The sequence below is a fragment of the Onychomys torridus genome, chromosome 11, assembly GCF_903995425.1.
Source record: "Onychomys torridus chromosome 11, mOncTor1.1, whole genome shotgun sequence".
NCBI lineage: Eukaryota > Metazoa > Chordata > Mammalia > Rodentia > Cricetidae > Onychomys > Onychomys torridus.
Window position 1 is genome coordinate 38,314,263 of NC_050453.1, and position 24,767 is coordinate 38,339,029.

General features: G+C 40.1%; 1 protein-coding gene across 1 annotated transcript in view; it reads left to right on the forward strand.

Moving 5' to 3' along the window:
- The window catches only part of Tdrd5 (tudor domain containing 5), a 51,486-nt gene that overhangs the window by 10,213 nt on the left and 16,506 nt on the right, over positions 1-24,767 (forward strand). Inside the window, exons 7-13 of the mRNA XM_036202443.1 lie at positions 1,657-1,810; positions 4,572-4,744; positions 5,694-5,914; positions 12,433-12,645; positions 13,510-13,576; positions 23,388-23,588; positions 24,075-24,212. Of these exons, the coding sequence (XP_036058336.1) occupies positions 1,657-1,810; positions 4,572-4,744; positions 5,694-5,914; positions 12,433-12,645; positions 13,510-13,576; positions 23,388-23,588; positions 24,075-24,212 (1,167 nt within the window). The remainder of the gene's footprint in view (positions 1-1,656; positions 1,811-4,571; positions 4,745-5,693; positions 5,915-12,432; positions 12,646-13,509; positions 13,577-23,387; positions 23,589-24,074; positions 24,213-24,767) is intronic.

Genomic DNA, 24,767 nt, shown 5'->3' on the forward strand with positions numbered 1-24,767 from the left:
CCCAGAGTTTTCTTGCGTGTAAGCAGCAGGAAATATTAGATAGAAGGATTAATAGTGCGGAGATAAACAGATAGAAAATACAGGATAGCCTGGAGAGGGCCTGGAGCCTATTCCAAGGGGCCCTGTCTCTGCCCCAGGGTATTTATAGAGACGCCAAGGGGTGGAGCAAAGGACACCCCCACCCCCGACCCTACCCCTGCACAGCTAAGTGCAGACCATCTCAGACACCTGCACTCAGGTCTGTGGTCTTATCCTCTTATGCAGACCTGCTGCGTAAGGCCACTAGGAACCTGAAAATGAGCTCTCACAGGTGACTGAAGCATTTGGGGATGAGCAGAGACTTGTTTTTTATGAGTGAATTTTGTATTTGTGAGAATTTTCACCATAAATTTGTTTATTCTTTCATATATGTATAACTTTATATAACTTTGATCACCCCCTCATTAGTTTTATCTCCTCCCTCCTGAGACTTGTTTTTGCAGAATATTTGCTTGGACCTTTTGAATATACTATGAAAAATTACTAATTTGGGGGTTAACGAGGCTCATAACTGCCTATAACTGCAGCTGCAGAGGATCCAACACCTCTGGCTTCTCAGGGCACTGGCACCTGTACCCACATGCAGATACAATCTTAAAAAATTAAGTCTAAAAAACAAAGCAGTTACTTATTTATATTTTTAATACTCCACACCCTAGCTTTATGTTCAGTTATGGTTTTACAGTAAAACACAATTATTTGAGAAACTGATAAACATAAAATGAAATTTTTTTTTGTTTTTTTTCTATTTATTTTTATTTTATGTGCATTGGTGTTCTGCATGCATGTCTGTGTGAGGGTATCAGATCTTGTAGTTACAGACAGTTGTTAGCTGCCATGTGGTTGCTGGGAATTGAACTCATGACCTGTGGAAGAGCAGTCAGTGCCCTTACCTGCTGAGCCACCTCTCCAGTCCCTAGGAAAAGTTTTAATATGTAACGTGAAGAAATAGAGATACTAATTCTAATTTGCCACCACCCCTGCCCCGGCTTGCCCGTTTTTCCTTTGGTTTGCTGATAGCTATAAAAATGACCTTTTAAATGATCTGACTGATTCGAGACCCCTAATTCCCCAAGTGTTCTGTGGGAGAAGTCCTAAAGAATTGAGTGTCACATCAGAGCATCATGTGACAAGGTTTGTTCCACAGCTGTGCTACCCCGGGAAGGGCCAGTCTTTAGAGTGTTGGCACCCAAAGGCATGTAGTTAGAAGCAAGCCTTCAATTCCTTAAGGCCCAGGCTGGAGAGAGTAACTGTAATTAGCTCAATTGCTTTATGTTAGTTCAAGAGATGAAAACTTGGTATTAAGAACAGCACAGATGTCTGTGCATATGTGTGTGCATGTTTGTGTATGTTCTCACCTGTATGCCTGTGTATGTGGCAATTAGAGGTCAACCTTGAGTATTGTTCCTCAGGAGCGGTTTCTCCACCTTCTGTCTTGAGAAAGGATCTTTCTCTGGGACCTGGGGTTCAGTGGCTAGGTTGGATTGGCTGCCTGTGAAATAGGCCTGTATCTAAGAGTTCACTGAACCTTAAGTGTCTAGGTTGACAAAATCCCAACTGAAGCCTTGCCTAACATATATCCAGAGTTTTCATGCTTCTCTGTTTTCTTTATGACAGCTAATTTTTAAAGAGCAACTTTCACCGAAACAGTTAGGGTTCTTAAATGTGACAGAGCTTGTTGGAGCTCTTAGTGACATTCTCCGTGTTGAGTTCAGTGAAGAGAAGCAGGATTTGCTAGTGTTCGATGCTGATCTGAAGCCAGCACCACCTGGTGAGTTACATTTGTACACTGCAAACCTCCTTCCTAATTGTGCTTTTGAAGACAGGAAGAAGAAAGCATTAACAGTCATCATTGGAACCACATGACCCAAACGCCTCATGTTAGCCATGAAATGTTTGAATAGTGACCTCCTCCTTAGTGATGTTGTAGTGAAGTTAACCTGTAGTACTACCTTAAAAAATTGAAGTTTTACAATTTAACTTACTTTTTGAGTGTTTGAAACGGGTTTTTACTATGTAGCCCAGGCTGGCCTGGGACTCACCGTGTAACCCCAACTGGTCTTAAACATATGAAAATCCTCCTGCCTCAGCCTCCTGAGTGCTAGGATTACAGGCATGAGCCACCGTGTCCAGCAATGTCTTTTCTTTTTTAGAAATTATTTTTATTTTATGTGCATGGGTGTTTTGTCTGCATGTGTGTCTGTGTGCAGTATGTATGAGCAGTGCCTGGAGAGGCCAGAAAAAGATCAGAATCCCAGGAACTGGCAGTACAGACAGTGATGGGCTGCCATTGTAGGTGCTGGGAATCAAACCACGGTCCTCTGGAAGATCAGTCAGTGTCCTTAACCACTGAGCCTCTCTCCCTTCTGTTATTTTCTTTATTGTCCAGTTGTTAGTAATTCTGAAGGAATTAAGTCTTAATAGTTGGTTGATAAGTAATGCTTATCAGGCCATGCAGCAAAAGCTTCTTAGACATGGACAGAGTATATGCAGTGTGTATGAGGAACACTACATTTATATTTTACAGTAAACTCCAATTTTTCTAAACACGTCCTATTTTTCTGTTTCTGTATTTACTTTAGGAAACTACATTGGATTTAGGGCATTGTATTCTGTCTTTCTGTTTTTAGCTCTGTTTGTTTTTCCTTGTAGAATTTTTATTGAGATAATGTTATATGATCGTGTAGATAGAGCCTGTGTGTCCTTATGTAGTTAGTTCCTCAGTGGTTACATTCCGCAATGGTGTGAACAATATGGAACTTTTATAAGATGTGTGTAGGAAGTAAACGTGTGGGGGTGCACTTGGAAGCTGGAGTACAGCCCCAGGTGTGTCCCTCAGGTACCGCCTACCTCTTTATTGATTGATTGATTTTTGAAGTTACTAGTTGGCCAGGAAGACCCAGGAATCCCCCTGGCCCTGCTTCTCCAGCACTGGGATTATAAGCATGCGCACCCCATGCCTAGCTTTTTTTTTTTAATGTGGATTCGGGGTGTGGGGGGGTGTTGTCAGCCGAGACCCTTGTGTCTGCAAGACAAGATTTCACCAGCAGCTTTTTCCCTTCCCAGTCTATTGTATAAGATTTTTAAAGTGGTTATGATGGACAACTGCCTTTCCATATTCTGTCCTTGATTTACTGCCAAGCTAAGAGCACCCATCTTGTACCCTAAGGACATCTTGTTCAGGTCATTGTTATGGTTCATGGGTGTCACAGCTGGATAGGAGTACCCATGATTGTTTGCGTCCCTTGACAGCTTAAAACCCCAGTGCTGGGTCAGGGTAGACAGAGGAATGACCCCCAAACAGTACAGGCTGTTGCCTTTGGTTGCCTCGCAGAGCTGAAAGACAAGTCCCTGTTGCTGAAGACACCATGTACTTTGAATACAGGACTTGGAAGATTTGAGCTAGGGCTGATCTCAAGTCATAGAATTTTTTTAAATACAAAAGCTCTTTAAACCAAATAACACAGAGATAGTTAATGCTTATAGCTTCAGTGAGTGTATTTCTATATTATATACTTAATTATGACATTTTCCTTATACAATGTAGTATTATATAAATACTGTCTTTGCCTTTTATGTGAAATATTCCATATTAGTATATTTTTACCTTTGTACCATTTTTATATATTTATTTGATTTAACCTGTGTCCTGTTGGTGGACATTTAGATTGTTTCCATTTTTACCATTATAAAAGCATCGTGACTAGTAGTTTTAGCTTTTTATTATTTATTTTGCTCTCCAGGGGCTAAAACTCAGGCCCTTATTCATCCCAGTCAAACATCTTACCACTGAGCAACATCCTTAGCCCTGTGTTAGATATTTTTGTACCTTGTGAGTTTGTTTCTGTTGGACCCACTATAGGCACAGATATAAGAAGTCCTGGAGTGTGCCAGCCTCAGGTACTCATCTATGCATAAATTTCAACAAAATATGTGGTGGTTGAGGAGTTCTCTAAGAGTTCAGGCAAAATATTAAAAAATATATACAGTCGGATGGTGGTGGCTCAGTTAGGTGGTAGTGGCACTCACCTTTAGTCCCAGCACTCAGAAGGTAAAGACAGGCAGATCTCTGGAGTTCGAGGCCAGCCTGGTCTACAGAGTAAGTAAGTTCCAGGACAGCTAGGACTACACAGAGAAACCCTGTCAATACATACATACATACATACATACATACATACATACATACATACATACATATAGTATATACACTGTCAACTGCTCACTGCTTAGTTAGAAGGAGAAATTGGAAAAGAGGATGTTGAGAAAGTGGCTCACCAGGGTTTAACAGCTCCTGTTTTAACAGCTCCTGTTTTCCCAGTGTGAGAATGTTAGGGCTTGTTTCTGTTCTAGAACAATGTCCCTTGTGTCCTTCCATCTGAAAGGTCTACAAGGACAAGTTAACATTGCTCAGTGACTCCCCAGTGCCTAGCTCATGGGGCTGCTTAGTGGCAGTGGTTCCAGCAGTGACACACAGCGGGGCACTCTGGCTGTTTTAGGTGGAGCACTTTCATCAGTCAGAAATTCGTGTTTAGTTCAACTGGACAAGAAGACAGAAACCAGCGCCTGGGTCTCCAGTCCCTCCAGGAATCCACTGTCTGCTGTAGCAGTTAAGAAGACTATGTGGGATTGCCCTTTGAAGAACCACAAGGAACCAGAACAGAGAATCTACAAGAAGCCTAACCTTGTGGTAAAGCCTTTACAGCTGGTGAGTGAGGTTTTAGGACTTCATAGAGTATACAAAATAACTGAATGAATGTTTCTTTAAACCAAAATGTTCTTTAGGAAAACGTATTTCTAGGAACATCGTTCCTTGGAAGAGGCCAGTTCTTTGGTCCAGCACCATTTTATGAAGTATTTCCTCTGATTTTCGGTTTTTCATTTCCCACACACCTAATTTTAAAGTTTTTCAGATGGTTGAGATTTAAATTCTTTCCTGATGGCACTGTTGATTTCTCTGTCCTGAGGCTCAGGGTGGAGGCCTGCAATCCTCAGGGCTGTAGAGAGTCCAGGAGCCTTGCTCTGGCCCTGCCTTTGTACCCATTCTCACCTGGCCTGTTTAATTTTCTCCTCACACATTTCCTTGTGTATTTCCGTTCCTGTTTCTGACTTTGTTGTTAGTAAGGAATTGATTCTTTGTCCCCCAGTGTAGCTGCCTCGTTAGTGGAGTGAGCAGGTCAAGAGCCTGCTGTATTTTCCTCAGGACACTAGGAAGACCTAGAGAAATAGCATATTTGAGAGTGCACGTGCTTGCACACGCTTTTGATAGGAGAACTAGTCTGAATTTGATCCTTTCCTTAAAGATAACCTTTGGTAGGCTTAGGTAGGATGAGAACCCACCTTACTCCAGCCTGAATATTTGAGATGTTACATTGCTCATATTTTGTTGAGGACAGTTGCTTAACATTGTAACTTTTTGCTCAGTTTTTTATCGTGTAGTACTTGGAGAATGTTGTAAAGTGTGTGGCCGTGAGATCTGTTGTAAAGCATTCTGAATCATAATCCTGCTTGAGACCAAGAATCTGGATTTTTATAATTTCTCAGATGATTGTAGTAAGAATGATTCATGAAATAGAGTTTGAGAGATACTGTCACAGGATTTGAAATGTCCCTTACAGGTTTTTTATGATTTCTCTCTCTCCCTGCCTCCCCTGTAGCAAGTAGAAACAAACAAGCCCCAGCTCAGCTTGTCAGTGGCAAACCATGATATCCCACCAGATGCTGTGCGTGCAAAGAAATTGTGCAGACTTCCACCACTGGACACCAGTACCCTTGTGGGAGTCTTTGTAGAATATATAATCTCTCCTAGTCAATTCTACATCCGGATCTACAGCAGAGACTCGTCAGAGTTACTTGAAGATATGATGATTGAAATGCGGTAGGAGCCTCATGCTTTGTGTTCTCATTTGTCTTTGCTAGTAGTTGTCAGACATTTTGGTCTCAGGACTCCTAAAGTAACGAAAAGCTTTTGCTTGCTGATGCTCTTATCATATAGAAACTTAAACTGAGAAAATTAAAACATTAGTTTAAAAAAACCCATGTGTGGTACTGTAAATAACATTTTATGAAAAACTTTTTCTAATCCAAGCATGTACAGTAGCCCTTCATACATATACATTCCAAATCCCTCTGTGGATGCCGAAGCTATGGGTTATACCAAACTCTCTCTAGGTGTGTATGTGTATACTGTTTTTTCAAATACACACTTACTTATTTTTGCAAAAATTAACTTGTAAATTAGATACAGGAAGAAAGTCACAAAGCTAACAGTAAAACAGGACAATGATGCCCATATTCTGCGGTAGAAGCGGGGCTGGTAACTGGCAGAGTAGGTAATTGATGTAGCTCGGTGGCACTCCCGAAGGAGCGATTTGTCCCCTGGGCTGGAAAGAAGAGGAGGAATATTTCATCGTGCCACTCAGTACAGCGTGCACTTTTGAGTTTATGAATTGCTTACTTCTTGAACTTTTCATTTAATAGTTTTGTGCTGTGGTTGATCATAGGTAACTGAAACCGTGGTAAGTGAAAACTCTGGCTAATGGAGGGACTTAAGTCCTTATAAATACATAACTAATAAATGAATGTTTTAATAGTCTTTTTGGAAAATTGTCTTTTGATAATGTCAAAACTTTACAAATTCTTCATAAAATTAGTTGCAATTTAGAATTTGAATTTTTCATATGTTCTTATTTTAAAATTGGTCTACTTGAGCTTTTTGAAAAGATCCAGAATGAACTATTTAATTACAGGCCCCAGTACCAAATTAGAATACAGGGCCCTTTGTTTAGAAATAATTAAGACTATCAAGATAGTAATTGTGGAGCATTTAGGCAAGCTTGGGGCTCCTCTAAACATGAAAGCAGCCCCGAAGGACTTGTACCTACGTATGATTTTATAATGTCATGTTTGGGCCTTTTGTGAAATGCATCTTTACCAAATTATGCAGCTTGTCCAAGTGTAGAGGTGTTTCATTCCACAATACTGAAAAGAAAAAACAAAACACTTATTGTATAAAACGGTATGAAACTGAGGTCTACCTACCAGTAAGTGAGTTGTGGGGGTTGAGTGAATTCAGTCCCTGTGATGCAAACTGTCTCTTTATTACCACCGGTACGGTCAGAACAGCATTAACTTTCAGAGTTTGTTGCTTGTGGTGGTGAATGCAACACTTCCAAGTCCCAGCTCCTGCTTGAAGGCTTGAATTCTGTCATTGACAATGTCCAGTCTCAGTAGTTCTCCTTGAAGAGAAGTTTTGGGAAGATGTGTTTCAAATACTCAACTCTGAATTGTAGTGTTAGTATTAGGGGTCTGGGGTCATTAAGAGATTCGCCAGTCTGACCACGAATACATTTTAGCAAAGAGACTTTATTCAGACACTGGTGCTGGATACTCACAACTCCAGGACTGCTCCCGAGAGCACAGTCAAGATGCATCTCCCAGTTACATTCGTCAGGAGTTTATAAAGGCAAAAGTCACAAGGCTATGGACTTCCTGTCTCCATGCAGTCCAGGAGAAGAACACATAACTGGTGTGCTTCCTGACTACCTGTAGTCAGGCACACAGTCCACCTATGTGCAGTCGGGCACACATTTTTCCTATGTGCAGTTGGGCACGCAGTCCACCTTGTTTATAGAAGTGAAACACATAGTTTGTTGCCTTACATGAACAAGATCAGACAATTACGAGAACAGCCCCAGAATTCCAGGAAGTTATCTGACCTTGGGCAAGCGGAGCTTACAAGTTAGAAACACAGTAATATTAAACTTTAAAACATAATGTTAACCATCATATTAATAGTTCTTTAAGTGAAAATGTTATTACATTAACAATTAACTTGTTACTATTTTTATTTTACCTTTTTCCCCCTACCTCCTGGTGCTAGGATTTAAGGTGTGTGCTACATTGCTTCGTTATCATTTTTTAAAGGTTATTTTATTATGTGTCTGTGTGGGAGTGTGGATATAGGTGACAGTGGAGATCAGAAGCTAGCAAACATCCTGGAGCTGTAGGTACAAGTGGTTGTGAGCTGCCTAATATGTGTGCTAGGCTCAGAACTTGGGTCCTCTGCAAGAGCAGTACACGCTCTTAACCACTGAAGGTTAGTTTAAAATACCATATGTGTGCTTCAATTTTTTTTTTTTGTCACAGATAATTTAGTTGCACTACCTTATCAAGTACATTGAAAGAAAAGACAGTTTCTCCATGTGTATCTCTGGCTGTCCTAGAATTCTCTTTGTAGCCCAGGCTGTCCTCAAACCCAGAGATCTGCCTGCCTCTGCCTTCTGAGTGCTGGGATTAAAGGCGTATGCCACCACGTCTGGTTTTGGCTTCAAGGACATTCTAAGTGATACTGATTTTTTGTTGTTGTTGTTGTTCATTTGTTTTTAATGAGATGTATGACACTGTGGGTCAGCAGTGACAGCAGTTTTGACACTGCCTTGATTCAGCTAAAGCACCCAGTATTTTACCCATTGTTTTTATAGCACCACTGAAAATGTCAAAAGGGCAAGGTTTTAGTCATATTAGGAAACAGCTTGATTGTGTGGAGTTACTGGATACCAGGGCCCCAGGGGTTTGTGACCTGTTCTTTGGTTTTTTGTCTACTGAAAAACTCTGGTCTTTGTTAATGAAAACTATTTAAGATGTGTGAATAAATTCAGTAACTATAAATTCATGAACAAGAACATCCAACTGTGTTGTTTAACAGAAATAGTAGTTTATTTTGTATTTACAAAAGCATTCCATGTTTTTATTTTACCATATTATATATTTCTATGATACCCCAAGTTATCTGACATAAGTCATATAATAATCTCTTAGAAATATTACCGTGGCTTGAATGATAGCTTAGTAAGTGCTTGCTTTGTGAACAGTCTCCAGAACACACGTGAAAATACCAGACATGGTGTCAAACACCTGTAATCCGAGTACAGGGAAGCAGGGACAGAAGGGCCGCTGGGCTCACTGGCCATCGAGTCAGGTGAGCTCTAGGTCAGTCAGAGACCTTGTCTCAAGGCAGGTGGACAGCATTCCTGACAATGATACCTGAGGCTATCTCTCTGGCCTCCACATTGCATCTGTCCTGGAACTCTCTGTAGCCCAGGCTGGCCTAGAACTCACAGAAACCCACCTGGCTCTGCCTCCTGAGTGCTGGGATTAAAGGCGTGTGCCGCCACCTCAGCATTTGTTTTTTAATGTGGGTTCTGGAGATAAAATTTGGGCCTTTATGCTTGTGCAGACAAACAGTTTACCAACCCAGCTATCTCCCTAGCCTGGCTGTTGTTACATGTAACTGTTCAATGTCTGGTTCCCGAGGCCCTGGACTACAAGGATACATATGTAAGACATGGTCTTTGCCTGTGTGAGCACACTAAAGCTGGACAGTCAAGGGGTAAGTGGGATAGAGTGGGAAGTGACAGTTCTGTCTGGGAAAGCTTCATTGTCGATATTTGAGTGAGGCCTCAAAAGCAAGATTTTACCGGTTGAGATTGTCAACTTTGCTCAACCTATGCAGATCTGTCTGAGGCCTGGGATTTGAGGACCTTAAAGAAGGGGGTAAACAACAGTCTAATGCTGTAGACAATTTTACTTCAGTTTCAGGTACTTTCATACATGAATGTTACAATGCAATGATTCAAGGTTGTTTGAGTTCAGAAAAACATGATCAGAGAAGCATGTACATAAATGCCAGTAAGCATATACTAAATAAAAGGACAGAGCAGCCCTTCCCAGAACTTCCTTAGGATAGACAGGTTTAAGCAATTGCCTGGTATGTACTATAGACTATATCTGGGAAAGCAAGAAAGCAAAACAGAAGCCATGTCCAGATTCAGGTCCACCGAGGACAGCACTTAGATGTCCTTTCACCAGATTGGGTTCCATAGCTGTGTTCCGACATCCAACAAGAATCAACATGTCTTATAAATTGAATGCAAATATTTGTCGCAGGAGGCACAAAATCAAGTCCAAGAACAACCCAGGGAACAACTGAGGTAAAAAGCCCTCTGCCTTTTTCCCTGGAGCCTCTCTCCCAGTTCCCCAAGGTCTTGTTCACCATGTGTCATTCTGACTGTTCCGACGGAGATGGGAGTGGATGTATTGTGGCACTAAGGTCAGCATTAGTGAAGGATTAAATGGTGTGCTTTGGGAACAAATGAGGAAGCAGAGTCAGCACTAGTAATGTTGGGAGGGCATGGCTGGATATGAAATTGGAAGATGTAAGAGCTGAATTGTGAGCGCCATGGGAGGGCATTCTTACAGACAGAAGCCACTGAAACCTTTTTTCTTAATGATTGGGGGAGGGCCTTCTTATAGTCAGGACAGGAAGTGTCCCCAAAGTGTGGAAGGTTTGGTTCTCAATGCAGTGTTCAGTGTTTAGCCAAGTGACTGGATCAAGATGGATCTGACCTCCATTGATAGCGCCATAATTTAGAGATGTTACTGGCACGTGGTTCAAAATAGGAGGTGAGGTTTTGCTAAAGTAAGTAGGTCACGGGGCAGCAGTCACAGGGAACTTGCCTTAGAGGATATAGCTTGTTCCTGAGCCGTCTCTCTCTCTCTCTGCTCTTTGCTTACTGGCTGCCATGAGGTAAAAGCTCTGCTCCACCCATGCTCCCTTCCATGTTCCACTTCACCAGAGAAACGCCGTGAAACTGTCCTCACTTGTTTCCTCTGGGTATTTTGTCACAGTGGTGAAAACCTGAGAGAGACAACAGCCTGTTTTAGAAGGATAACTCCAGTCATAGTGTAGAAATGAAAGAGGTGAAGCAAAGGTCAGTGAATGGACAAACTGGAGAGAACTTAGGAAGTCAAGCTTCAGTTGGTAAGAAAAGGGACTAGGAAGTGGAGAGTATGAACTTTCTCAGTGTGAAGGCTGTTGGCACAGAGGTTGAGGAGGTGTAAGCTGGGTGAGAGAAAATGCACACTCCACTCACTGCCTCTGAGGTGAGGAGCAGACGGTCAGCACTGAAGACTTTGACAGTCTTAGGATTGTGTTTAGCCATGGCCACCTGTCTCTCCTCAAGTCCCAACAGAAGCATGCTTGTGAGCGTGGGTGCTCCACGGTGTTAAGGACTTCGATGCTTTCTCTTGTTCCAAATGATGTGTTGACTCTTTGCATGTAGTGAGCCACATGTCTGCCAGGTTCCCCTTCATAGCCAATGGGAGAGAGAAATATTGTTGCTTTGAAAGACAGGACTTGAAGTTTTTGCATTCTGAGTTTTTGAAAATTGTGATAAAGTATACAGTAATTTTTCATCTTTGTTTACTTTTTCAAATATCTTGTTAGCTAGAACTTTCTATTCAAATAGCCATACTTAGATCCTAGGAAGTCTATATGGCTAGTTAAAATAAGGGTATCTTATTACTAAGGGGAGAAGGGAGGAGAAGGGGTCTGGAGAGAGGACAGTTAGTGTGGCTTCCGGATAGTTGAAAATCCAAGCTTTGAAGTTTAGGAACCAGTCTTCTAGGGAGAATTTATCTGTAGTGAAGTGAGATGTGAAAATGGCTGTCATACAGAAAGAATGATGGTGTGTAAGTGTGCCTGAAGTTGCCGTCCCAAAACCCTCCTCATAGTTTAGCTCAGATCTTACTATTGTCTCCAGGGCTTTTTTTTAATAAAAAGATTGTTTTTAACTGAAAGAGAATTATATCACTTTCCCTCCTTTTCTCTCTCCAGCCCTCCCTAGAGCCCCTCCCATCCACCCACTCTCCATTTTCAAGTTGATAGCCTCTTTTTCTTTGATTATTATTGTATGTATATGTATATGTAACACACACACATATATGTACACACACACACACACACAACTTGGTTTATATGTATATTGTTTTAGGGCTGACCACTCTGCATTGGATATCTAATACTGGGGCTCATTGCTTAGGAGAGACCAATTCTCCTTCTCCCAACAGTCACTGGTTGCCTGCAGTTCTTTGTTTAGGGGTGAGACCCCACAAAATTTCCCCTTCCACTTTAATATGTCATTGACACTGCCATTATTCTGGTCTTGTTTGTACGGCCATCTCTAGGTGAGACTGTCGCAGCACATCTCCTGGGATTCTGGCTCTTACAGTCCTTTGTCCCTCTTCCAAGATCTTCCCGAACCATAAATGCAGGAAAGTATCCATTTTAGGAAATTCTCTGGAATGAAGTTGGATTACATTCTCTGAAGAGAATGTAAGACAACAAGATAAGTGTATAATTTTCATACTTGGAAGGAGTTTGTTGATGAAAGGATTTTGATAAAGGAATTGACATTAATAGACATTAACAAATGAGAGAAAATTAATTTTTTTCTTTGCTTGTTGCTAAGACTTTCTTGTTCTTGATACATCAGTAAAAGTTCTCTTTTTTTTTCTCTTACTCTATGGGTTTTCTCGTGTTATGGAATTCTACAGACGCTGTTATTCTAACCAGCTGGTTTCTGATCGGTACATCATGCCAGAATATTTTATTCAGCCAGGACATCTTTGTTGTGTAAGGATTTCTGAGGACAAGTGGTGGTACCGGGTTATCATCCACCGAATCCTCGGGAAAAAGGAAGTTGAAGTGTTCTACCCAGACTTTGGAAATATTGGAACTGTTCAGAAGTCCTCGCTTCGATTCCTCAAGTGAGTTGAATTCAGCAAGAGTGCTGGAGAAATGAAATTTCGAATGGAACTTTGGAACTGGGATCTTTCCTTTCTCTTGCCAATTTTCATCCATTCTTTACATCTTATCACAGAGCATAGCTGGCAAATGGCCATTTAATGGTTTGTTGTTGTTTTGTTTTTTCAAGACAGAGTTTCTCTGTGTAGTTTTGGTGCCTGTCCTGGATCTCACTCTGTAGATCAGGCTGGCCTTGAACTCACAGAGATATGCCTGGTCCTGCCTCCCAAGTACTGGGATTAAAGGCGTGCTCCACCATGGCTCTGCCATTTATTGTATTTTTAAAAGACTTATTTCTGTTATTTTTAACTGTGTGTATATGTGGATTAGGTGCCCACAGGGGCCAAAGCTATAGGAGCCCCTGGTGCTGGAATTACAGGTGGTTGTGAGCTGCCTGACGTGGGAGCTGGGTTCCTTCACAGAAGCAGCACACACTGTTAATCACTGAGCCGTCTCTCCAGCCCTGATCACTTATTTGATGGATGGTCTATAGTCTGTCTTGTCTTCTTTCACTTGATTACGCATTTGAATGGAGCATGAGAATACATTTTGGTCTTTTATTAAGAAGTCACTTAGGGTCATGCTAAGAGGCATACTTAGATGCCCAGGGATCGAACAGTTCCAACTGTTGCTTTGATTGACATGGTTCTCTTCAAAAACATGCTTTTCATAATTTGTTTCTTAAATTACTTTTCAAGTACAAGACATTAATTTAAAGTGTTGTGAATTAATTAAAATGGTGTGAATAACAAGACAAGAAATGGATCAGAGACTCGATAAAAGCAGTGTACACATGTGATTAAATAGTCATGCCTTTGATTCTGCAGATGCTGCTATACAAAGCTTCCCGCTCAGGCCATACCTTGCTCTTTGGCGTGGGTGAGACCAGCAGAGGTATGTTTACTTGTTTCTCATTGGTCAGCAAAGATTTGGTTCTTTCTTTGTGCCACTAACAATTCTGAGTTCTCAGGACACAGAAATAACATGGAAATGATCTTGTGTCATGGGAGAGATAGACATGTGGGCAGGAATTGCATCATGTCACATTTGCTGTGGTGTAAGAGAACAGCAAAAGGAAATAAGCCTATTTTTGTTTAAACTAATCAAAGGGCAAAAAGAGAAGACGTCGCAGGCAGAGGGAGAGCAGCACAAACATTGAGCACAACGTTCTGTGCCCAGAATGTAGGATAAGCTGGGGTGACTAAGTTCATCTATGAACAAGGAGTGGTCATTACCACCAAACACTGTGCACTGTGTATAATTGCACATGGTGAACTTTGACCTGACTTGCAGCACAGGTTTATTTATACCAGTATCACCACAGATGAGTGCTGCATTGTACTATGATGTCATCACACAACAGTGGTACTAAGCAGTTGGATTTGATTTGCTGCAAAGAGGCTTCTTTGATAAGGGACGAGAGCTGCACTTTCCTGTGGGTGATTGTGTCTTTGCAGTAACTTCGTGCTGGCTGGCTGTTCATAGGCATCACAGCTGGGTGGAATTATGACTGACATAGCACCTTTTGGTGTATTTGAAAACTAGTCCTCAGTCCTCAGTCAGGGAGGAGACTTTCGGGTCAGATCCAGCTGTAGTCCTGAGTCCTGTCCAAAGTGTGTGGTGTCTTCAACACTAGGATCTTAACTTCAACTTCAGAAGCAATCAGGGGCAACAGGGAAGCCTAGGTTTTCTGGAATCTCTTGGACTCCCTGACCAGCATGTCTCATGCTGGAGTCTTATTAGGTAGTCTATGACTCTTGCAGAAGGCATTATCATCCCAAGTGGCGTAAGTTCATTTAAACTGTCTATACGTACGCTCAAACATGTACACATTATATATAGGTAAGTATGAAAAATGGTTCTCTGTCGTCTCAGCCATCTTTGGTGTTACTTCCCCCTCCTCCCTCTTCTGTATTGTCCCCCTCCCCCTTGGGAAGGTGTCATTTTAACGTTTTGTTTTTATTTTGGGGAATACTTCACAATAGCCTCTTGTTGGGTTTTTGTTTGTTTTTCATTTCTTTTTGATGAGTCACAGTCTCATCACGAAGTCCAAGTTGTTTCCTGAGGGCAAGGATGACAAGTGTACGCCACCATTCTTGGACTCCTCTTGTCTTTTTTGTGTCAACATCTGCAGTGGTGTGAATGTTGATATTCTGAATATGATGTATTTGTGTGTTTTCTCATTCTGCCATTATCTAAATGGTAAAGGTAGTTTGCTTCAAAGAACCAAGTTGTACTTTTTTGAGCCTCTGTTAAAATATATTTTCTAAGCCAGGTGGTGGTGGCACATGCCTTTAATCCCAGCACTCGGGAGGCAGAGCCAGGCAGATCTCTGTGAGTTCCAGGCCAGCCTGGTCTACAGAGTGAGTTCCAGGAAAGGTGCAAAGCTACACAGAGAAACCCTGTCTCAAAAAACAAAAACAAAACAAAACATGTTTTCTATTTTGTTTGTTTTTGACCTATTTTTATTATTTTCTAAACTCTACTTTGAGTTACTCTTTTAGTATGGAATCTTAAGTTAACAATATCTAGCTTTAGGTGAATTTGTAAGTTTTGGGGAGGGGCATTGGTTTTATTGTTCAGTTACAGTATTTTGTAATTCATACTTTGATTTTATGTTTGAGTCATGGATTATTTAGATATGTCTTTGCTTATAAATACTGTTTATCTAATTTTTCTTATTACTGATTTTGAGTCTAAACAGCTGATCAGATATGATCTTATGGGAAATGTTAGCCCTTTGAAAAGTTAATAGGTTTTGGCTGCAATGAACATAGTTGAGCATATGTCTTTGTGGTATGAGCATTCCTTGGGTATATGACCAAGATTGCTATAACTGGATCTTGAGGTAGATTGATTTCCAACTTTCTGAGAAACTGCCATACTGATTTCTAAAGGGGCTGTATAAGTTTGCACTCCCACCAACAGTGGAGGAGTGTTCCCCTTGCTCTACATCCTCTCCAACATAAGCAAGGCAACATTCTTATACATGACATACAGAACCTGGAAACAACCTAGATGCCCTTCCACAGAAGAATGGATAAAGAAAATGTGGTACATATACACAATGGAATACTACTCAGCAGTGAAAAACAATGACATCATGAAATTTGCAGGCAAATGGATGGATCTAGAATATCATCCTGAGTGAGGTAACCCAGACTCAGAAGGACAAACATGGTAGGTACTCACTCATGAGTGGATACTAGATGTAAAGCAAAGGATAACCAGACTACAACCCACAACTTCAGAGAAGCTAGCTAACAAGGAGGACCCTAGGAGGGACATGTGGATCACCCTGCAAAGGAGAAATAGATAAGGTCTACATGAGGTTTTATTATGAGCCAGTATAGGGTCATAATGTGTCCTTGAATGTATAGGCTGTGTAGTTGTATATAATATTCCATAGTTGTCCTTAAAGTCACCTTGATTGTATGATGCTTTCATTTGTTTTGGTTTTCTTGTACTTTTGAAAATAATCACTGAAAGGAAGCATGGCTTTAGCTCTGATGCTCTGTTTACTCCTGTCATTTAGTCGCTCTTTGTCTGCACGCTGAAGCTGTTATTAGCTCCACATACAGTATCAGGCTTGTTATATGCTTGGAAAGTGAGCATCATTATGAAATTAACCTCTTCTGTGAATGCACTTGCACTTCAGGTCCTTCTTGTTTGATGTTCCTATAGCTCAGTGACATAGTATTTTTTTCTGGTGTAGACCATCATTTTCCTTCTGAGCACTCTATATTATGTTTTAGGTATGTTTTCCATGAATTACATATAGTTGTGTTTCTCTAATCTAGGGTAACACGTTCACCTTTTTAGTGGGACCATTTGTGTTAATTACATTTATTATAACAACATCTAAGTTCAAACTTCGTTATTGTGTATACTTTATAGCCTGCCTGTTCTTTTTTTTTTTAATTTAGCATTCCTGATTTTGAAGATTGAAAAATTAATTTCAGTAAATTTTACTTTTATTATTTTAAAAAATATTTGTGGAGCTGGGCAGTGGTGGTGCACGCCTTTAATCCCAGCACTCGGGAGGCAGAGCCAGGCAGATCTCTGTGAGTTCGAGGCCAGCCTGGTCTACAGAGTGAGATTTAGGACAGCCTCCAAAGCTACACAGAGAAACCCTGTATCGAAAAAAAAAAATATTTGTGGGGCTGGAGAGATGGCTCAGAGGTTAAGAGCACAGGCTGCTCTTCCAGAGGTCCTGAGTTCAATTCCCAGCAACCACGTGGTGACTCATAACCATCGATAATGAGATCTTGTGCCCTCTTCTGGCCTGCAGTCACATATGCTGTATATATAATAGATAAATAAATATTTAAAAATATTTTAAAAAATATTTGTGTATACCAGTGCAAAGACATTGGGCACTCAATGTCATTGACCTCTCCTAACTTGTTTTTATTATATAATATCATATAATCACTTAAATCAGATACAGTACCACTTGTTAAAGATGCTGTATTTCCTCTGGTGTGTATGTCTGGCGTCTTTGGCAGGATTAGATGTCTGTAGTTACATTTACTCATGTTTGGGTCTTCTGTTTTCTTTGGTGGGTCCACACATCTGCTTTTGTGCCCGTGTTATAAGTTATATGACTATCGCTCTGTAATTCAGCTTGAAATCGGGCGTGGTGATCCATTCGGCATTGTTGTTTGCACTTGGGATGGCTTGGGCTACCCAGGCCCTTTTGTGTTTCCATGTGAATTTTAGGATTTTCTCTGTTTCTGTGAAGAACATTTTGGAGATTTTTATATGGAGTGAGCTGAATTTGCACATTGCTTTTATCAGGATAGCTATATTCACAGTATTATCTCTACCACCCAAGAGCTCAGAAGATCTCTCCATATCCCAGTGTCTTCCTCAGTCTCTTTCTTCAGAGGTTTAAAATTTTCATTACAGAGGCCTTTCATATCCCTGGTCTTGTATTTTCCTAGATATATTATTATTTTGATGCTACATTGAATGGAAGTGTTTGCATAATCTTTCTTAGCATGTCTGTTGCTATTATATAGAACGGCTACTGAATTTTCTCAGTTGATTTTATCATTCCACACTGTCAGTGCTGATCAGTTCTAGTAGTTTCTGGTGGAATTTTCGGGACCTTTTATGTATGAAGTCACACAATCTTCGGATTTGCCGCCTTTGACTAGTTACGCCCGTGTCTCCTTCCTCTGTCTCATTTCTCTGGCTAGGACGTTGAATGAGCCTGTCTCATTACTGACATTCACGGGATTGCTTTGAGTTTTTCTCCAGTTAGGATGATGTTGGCTGTAGCTGGCTTTATCCCGGAGATGAAGGGGTGCTTCGGCATAAATATAATCAATCCTATAAATGAGCTTAAAGACAAAATCACATGGTCTTCTCCATAGATACAGACAAGGCCTTTGACAAAATCCAACATGGCTTCATGAAGAAAGTCCTGGAGTAGGAGTAGAGGGAACATGTCTCAACATAATGAAGACCATATATGACAAACCCTCAGATATTTTTGCAGTATGAATGAATACCTTTATGGTGATAGAACTAAACACCATGGAAATAAGTGATAATTCAAGTTATTCTTTTTTTTTAATTTAGTTTATGAGTCATATGTTGGCACATAGTTACATGGTACTTGACCTTATATATTAGACATGATAGTTTTACTTCCCATGTTGGATGGCTCTTATAAGTAAGAAAAACAAAGTATGTGGGATAAAAGATAATAATAACTCGCCGGGCTGTGGTGGTGCACGCCTTTAATCCCAGCACTCGGTAGGCAGAGGCAGGTGGATCTCTGTGAGTTCGAGGCCAGCCTGGTCTACAGATCGAGTTCCAGGACAGCCTCCAAAGCTATAGAGAAACCCTGTCTCGAAAAACCAAAAAAAAAAAAAATAAAAAATAATAATAATAATAATAATAATAATAATAATAATAACTCTAAAGGATGTTATTAGAAGAAATTCCAAGTGTGAGTAAATTAACAAATAAGAATTTAAAGTTAATTTTCTAATGTACTATATATTAATTAGAATAAACTTTTAAAACATGATCATAAGGTGTGCATCCTCTTGGAATTCCCCTTCCTGACTGATGGAACAACCTTAGTTAATGGTCTATCACTGTTGATAATGTTATCATCGATGCTATGAATTACAATCTTTCCACTTTAACTTTACGCTTAATGGATGTTTTGCCTGAATATGTGTATGCTTAACAAGTACATACAGTTCACACAGAGACCAGAAGAGGGCGTCAAAACCCCCAGAACTGGAGTTACAGATGGTTTTCAGCTCCATGTGGGTGCTGGGAAGTGAACCAGGGTCTTCTGCAAGAGTAGCAAGTGCTGTTAACCACTGGGCCATCTCTCCAGTCCCTGGATTTGTGTCTTAGTATAGATGAATTAGTTTGTTTTTGTGATATTATATTTTGATAATACCTGTATTGCTATGCTAAAATTATTGCTTAAAAATTAATGTTCACTGATATACACTGTTAGAACTTTTTTAGACAAAGCCAGAAATCAGTTCATCTTTTTCCTCATTGAGCTAGCTTAGATTACCTCATAGTTCATGACTGAGGGGTTTGTTTGTGTGTGGCTATGTATCCTGGCAAGGCATTGAGCATTAATGTGTTTATTGTATTAAGAAAATACATATAAACCCTTCAATTAGTATATTATTATAATAAAAATTAAATAATAAAGAAGTAACTAGAAGTGAGCATCACTGGGATGGGGCCCCAATTCTGTGCCTGTTCCTCCTGTACACTAGCTCCCTGCTTCCTTTGCTTGATACAGAGCCCACCATTTACACGCCCTCTTCCGCTCTCCCTCCCCCTCCCTCCCCGTCCCTCCCCTTCCCTCCCTCCCCTTCTTTTCTTTAACTCTGTGTGTGAGCCCATGGCAAGGAGGCTATCTACTGACCAGAAAACATGGTCTCAGTAGGATGTGAATCTTTCAAACCTTGAGTTTAGAATTGTAAGACTGTAGATTAATGAAAAACTAATGTTCACATGTGGCATTTTGTTAGATTATCCAAATTGATTACAGTGTACATATTGAAGTATTGCATTTGGAAGCTGCTGAGAGATTCATTTCTCTTATGTTACCTTAAATGACCTTTATATGTAATGGAACATAGCATAAAGAATGTGACATTCCACCATTGTAGTATCTGTTAATCTATTTTTATCATAGATCAACCTTGTCCTCATAGATCAAGCTTTTATTAGCAATTTCATAAATACAGTTATTTTACAATTTCTAACATTCATTAGTATGTTATTTTTTGTAAAAGTATTTATTTTGTACAAATGCCTTACATAATACCTTAAAATATGAAAACTGTAATTTTCAAGTAATTTGTCTAACATGATAAATCATGTGTTATTCCAATGTGATCTCTTAAAATGCACTTTATGCTATATAGTTTAATAAAAATTAACACAATAGTAAAAGGGAGATGTTCAAAGAATCTAGTCTCTATATTTGATCTAATATATAATATGCAATTGCAATAGTTTCTTGAAGGAATGCAAGAAAATAATGAAACTGAAATTAATTATTAACTTGAAGATGTTTGTTTTGTTAGAATTTATAGTTTTAAGAAAAATTGTTTTTATTTAAAAAAGAAGAAATTGGTTACAAAAAATTAGAATAGTATCTATTTGGATCTGATTACATATTTTAAACTCATCATCTCTTCCCACTCCTTGCCTGGGAATATTTTTCTACTTGCCCTGCAGTATTTAGTATCTCAATGAGGGTCATGTAGTGGCAAATGTAGTGATGTTTACCAGAACCCGTCATTATTTTGTACTAATTTTGTGCATGTGCTAGAGATTGAAGGCAAGGCCTCATGCTTGCAGAGCACAGGCTGTACCGCCTGGCCTATTAGAGCCCCACCCCCACCTCCCACCCCCAGGCTCAGTACACGTTTGCCAGGTGTAGGGCTCCAGGCTGGTGTCAACCTGGCTAGCACACTAGAGGCTGTCATTGGTTTCTGGGCTTCCTAACTTTGGAGAGATCCCTGTCAGTCTGGAGGCTCTTCCTGTGGAACTCCTTAACCCTGTTTTGTCCTCATTGTGTTTAGCTGCTTTAAAGATCTTCTTCCATGTGTCCTTACATTCAGGTTCAGGATGTGTTTATGTGTAATGTGATATGTTTGCTTGTGTGGGAATTTATTATTTATCCTGCTTTTCTCACTGGGCACTTAGTAACAATCTGTGGGTTATTAGTTTTCATTAAACCATGTGGATTTGAAGATGTTATTCTTTGAATATTGCCTATGCCCCATATTCATATTTTTATTCTCTCTGTTTGTGTCTCTCTCTCTCTCTGGAACACAAATTTAAAGTGTTAAAGGTAAGTTTTTCTTCTGATCTCTTGGCTATCTTCTGCATTTTTATGTCCATGTCTTCACATAGTAGGCAGTTTTTTCTAAGTTACCTTCCACTGCCTAGTGTACTCTCTAATCCTACTTAATCCACTGCCGAATTAGCCCAGGAAGGCTTTAGTTTTTGTTGACTGCACTTTTACTGAAATTAGGTCAGTTGTATCAATTTTAAAAAGTGTGTGTGTGTGTGTGTGTGTATGTGAAGAAGCAGGGGTAAGAGCAAAACAGTTCTCCAGCCATCTTGTGAGATCCATGGGTTAAACTGGGGTGATCAGGCCCATGCACGGTGCCTTTACCCACTGAGACAACTTGCTGGCCGACCTGTACCAATCTTTATAAATTGCTGATCTCTACAAAAGTTTCAAACTAAGTTGAGTAAATTTTTTTTGTTGTTGTTAGTATTGCTTTAAGTGTAAAGTTAGTTTTATAATTACTTAGAAATGAAAATGCTTTAAGGTTTGGGGGATTTTTTTAATGTGGTTTCTATGTGTTTGCATATATATGGTTCATTATTTAGGCTTTATTTTAAATAAAATTTTTTACATTTTTATGTGTGTGTGTGTGTGTGTGTGTGTGTGTGTGTGTGTGTGTGCATGCCATACATTGATGTTAGTGGACAGCTTGTGGGGGTTGGGTTTTGGGTTGCAGTTCCCTCATGTGGATCCTGGGGTCACACTGAGGTTCGTCAGGCTTGTGGAGCAATCTCAGATGTCCTTTCCGTGTCTGTATCTGCCTTTGGACTGCTGTTCTCTTGAAAGTTTGTGTCAGGATGGTTGGATGGCACCTGTCTCCAGAGAGGGTTTGTAGTTGCTCTGCCAAGTGCCCAGAGGGCCTACTACACTGTGCTATGCTGATGGAAACGAACAACCTGAAGATTGCTATACTATGCTGGTGGTGTGAAAATGGAGCCACAAATCCATGTGAAGCTTAGTACATATTTTGCCTCCCTTTTTCCTGGGAGTGCATCCCGTAGAAGTTAGCCTAATGAAGGAAAGTTCTCTAGACTCTCAGCCATTGTAGACCCTGGCTTTGATATCTGTCCCCTTTGACTCATTTGGACCTTCAAAACTATAGTTCAGATTTGCCCAGATCAGCAGGTACTCTGAAGGCAGAAGTAGACCTCACTTTACCTTCCATTTTGGCAAGACAATTTGTTGCTATCTTATAAGTTCTTTGGTCTTTTGTGATACATTAAAATAATATTTTACCCAGAATTTTAATTTTTTTCCTATGGAAGGGTTAACCTAATAATCTTTAACTCACTTTTTTAAAAATGAGATTTACTCAGTGGATAATTATTTACATTTTTCCAAATCTTTTCATTATTTTTCTTTTTAAATTAGCACATATAATATAAAATAAGGAGTTTCATTATGACATTTTCATGCATACATATAATGTATTTTGATCATATTTGCCCCATTCCTTTGTTTTTATTATGAGATTTTCTTGTATTTATATAATGTGCTTATACTCCCTTCCCCTTTATCTTCTGTAGCTCTAATATTACCCTTTTTTTCTTACGCCCAGCCCTGGATTCCACACCTCAGAGAAACACGGAATGCTTGTTTTATGAGATTGTCCCAATTCACTTAATGTGATGATTTCTACATCCACCCATTTCCCTCTAAACTACACGACTTAATCCTTTCTGGTGCTGAGTAAAACTCTGTTGTGAATGTACAACACAATTGCTTTATCCTTCATCTTTGTCCATCGATAGGCACCGCCTGACTTCCTGACCTCATTGCTGTAACAGTGCCGTGGTGCACACGAGTGTACAGCTAGCCCTGTAGGAAGCAGACATGATTCTGAATGTATACCTAGGAGCAGTGTAGTTGGATTATGTGAAATTGTTATTTTTTTCCTTTTGAGGAATCTCCATACTGGTTTCCATGGTGACTGGACTAGCACACACCCCCAGCAGCATTTACAAGGGCCCCTTTTTTTCTGTGACTTCTCCAGCATTTGTTATGGTTTTCTGGTGATAGCTGTGTTGACTGAGGTAAAGTGGAATCTCTGTGTGGTTTTGATGTGCATTTTCTTGATGGTTAGTCCCCTTATTTATATAAGCAAATAATATATTTCTGAAAATGAGAGTTCTTCACTGGATGATTTTTTTTGTAGTCATGTTTATTTAACCATTTTTTCTTTTAATTTCTCTCCCCCTAAAATTATACATATTTTATATGTTTTTCTAGTTTTTTAGGATTTTTTTCACTTAAAACTCTAGTTCATTGGTGATTCATTTTTTTGTATATGATTGCTTTAACTCAGGTATAAATTTATTACATAAATATATCTCTATTGTATTTTAGGAACACTGGACATCCAGAGCTATTTTGCACTTCCAGAAGCTATGTGGTTTGAAGCCATTAGTAGGGGTGGTGGATGAATATATAGATGGAATCCTTAATATTTTCCTTTGTGATACATCCTCAAATGAAGATGTCTACTTTCATCACGTCTTGAGGACAGAGGGCCATGCTATTGTATGCCGAGAAAATGCTCCATCCAAGGTAAAATACATACTTAAGTGCCACATGCTAGGATATAAAACAACTTAGTGTGTGCAGTCACTGATTTACTCTTGAATCTTAGAGATGTTTGTTAGGTTCCTGACTTATCAGTGCAGAACACCCTTTTCATTTTCAGGGGATTGTTGAAACCTGGCCATTACCACCACCACCAAGAAACAACTCCACATCTTGCTAATTGTTCTTTAATCCTCTGGTGAACACTACTTGTATTTAAAACAAATGATTTAACCCTCTAACCCTGAAGCAGTTAGTTAGTCTAATGTTTTCCCAGAGAAGAACTACATTCTCATTTTGAAGTTGGTGACAGTGTTATCTACATAATTTCTCATCCTGATGCTGTTTTGGAACTGAGGAAGTATCAGTGTGGAGACTGTCACCTTATGTTAGAAGGATGCTTCGGTGCCGTGTGACACGCCAGCTTGGTCTCCGTTCTAGTGTGTTGTATAACTGGCTGCTTTGTTGTAGGGCTTCAGTGATCTCAACCCACTGTCGCTCTACACTGACTCCAGCGGAGTGGCAGGTGACGCGGCCCTGACAGAGCTGGGCTGTCCTTCTCAGCAGCACTGTTTTAATGAAGACGGGGAGATAGAGCAGCAGTCCAAGGTGAGTGCACTGCACAGCCAAGTAAAAAGCTTCTGCAAATGCAATTCCTCCAGTTAACTCTAGTTACGCCCTCATTTTGTAGACGAGTGTAATGACACTTTGCAGACAGATGTGGAACCTTGCACAAGGACAGTGACAGTGACCTTGTCTTTTTGCCATTTTAATCCTTTGCATTAGTCCTGTTTCCTCTTTAACAGGTCCTCTTATGCACCAAATTCTCTTGCCCCCTTTGTGTGGCCGTGGTTCCCCTACACTGATGCCAATGCTATTCTTTCAAAAATATTTTAAAGGCCAGGCAGTGGTGGCGCACGCCCTTAATCCCAGCACTTGGGAGGCAGAGCCAGGAGGATCTCTGTGAGTTCGAGGCCAGCCTGGGCTACAGAGTGAGTTCCAGGAAAGGCGCAAAGCTACACAGAGAAACCTTGTCTCAAAAAAAAAATTATTGCATGTATTTATTGTGTGTATGTGTGTAGGCACAGGCATGCCTTGATGCACATGTGGAGGTCAGAAGAAAGCTTGTAGGAATTGGTCTCTCTCTCTCTCTCTCTGTCACAT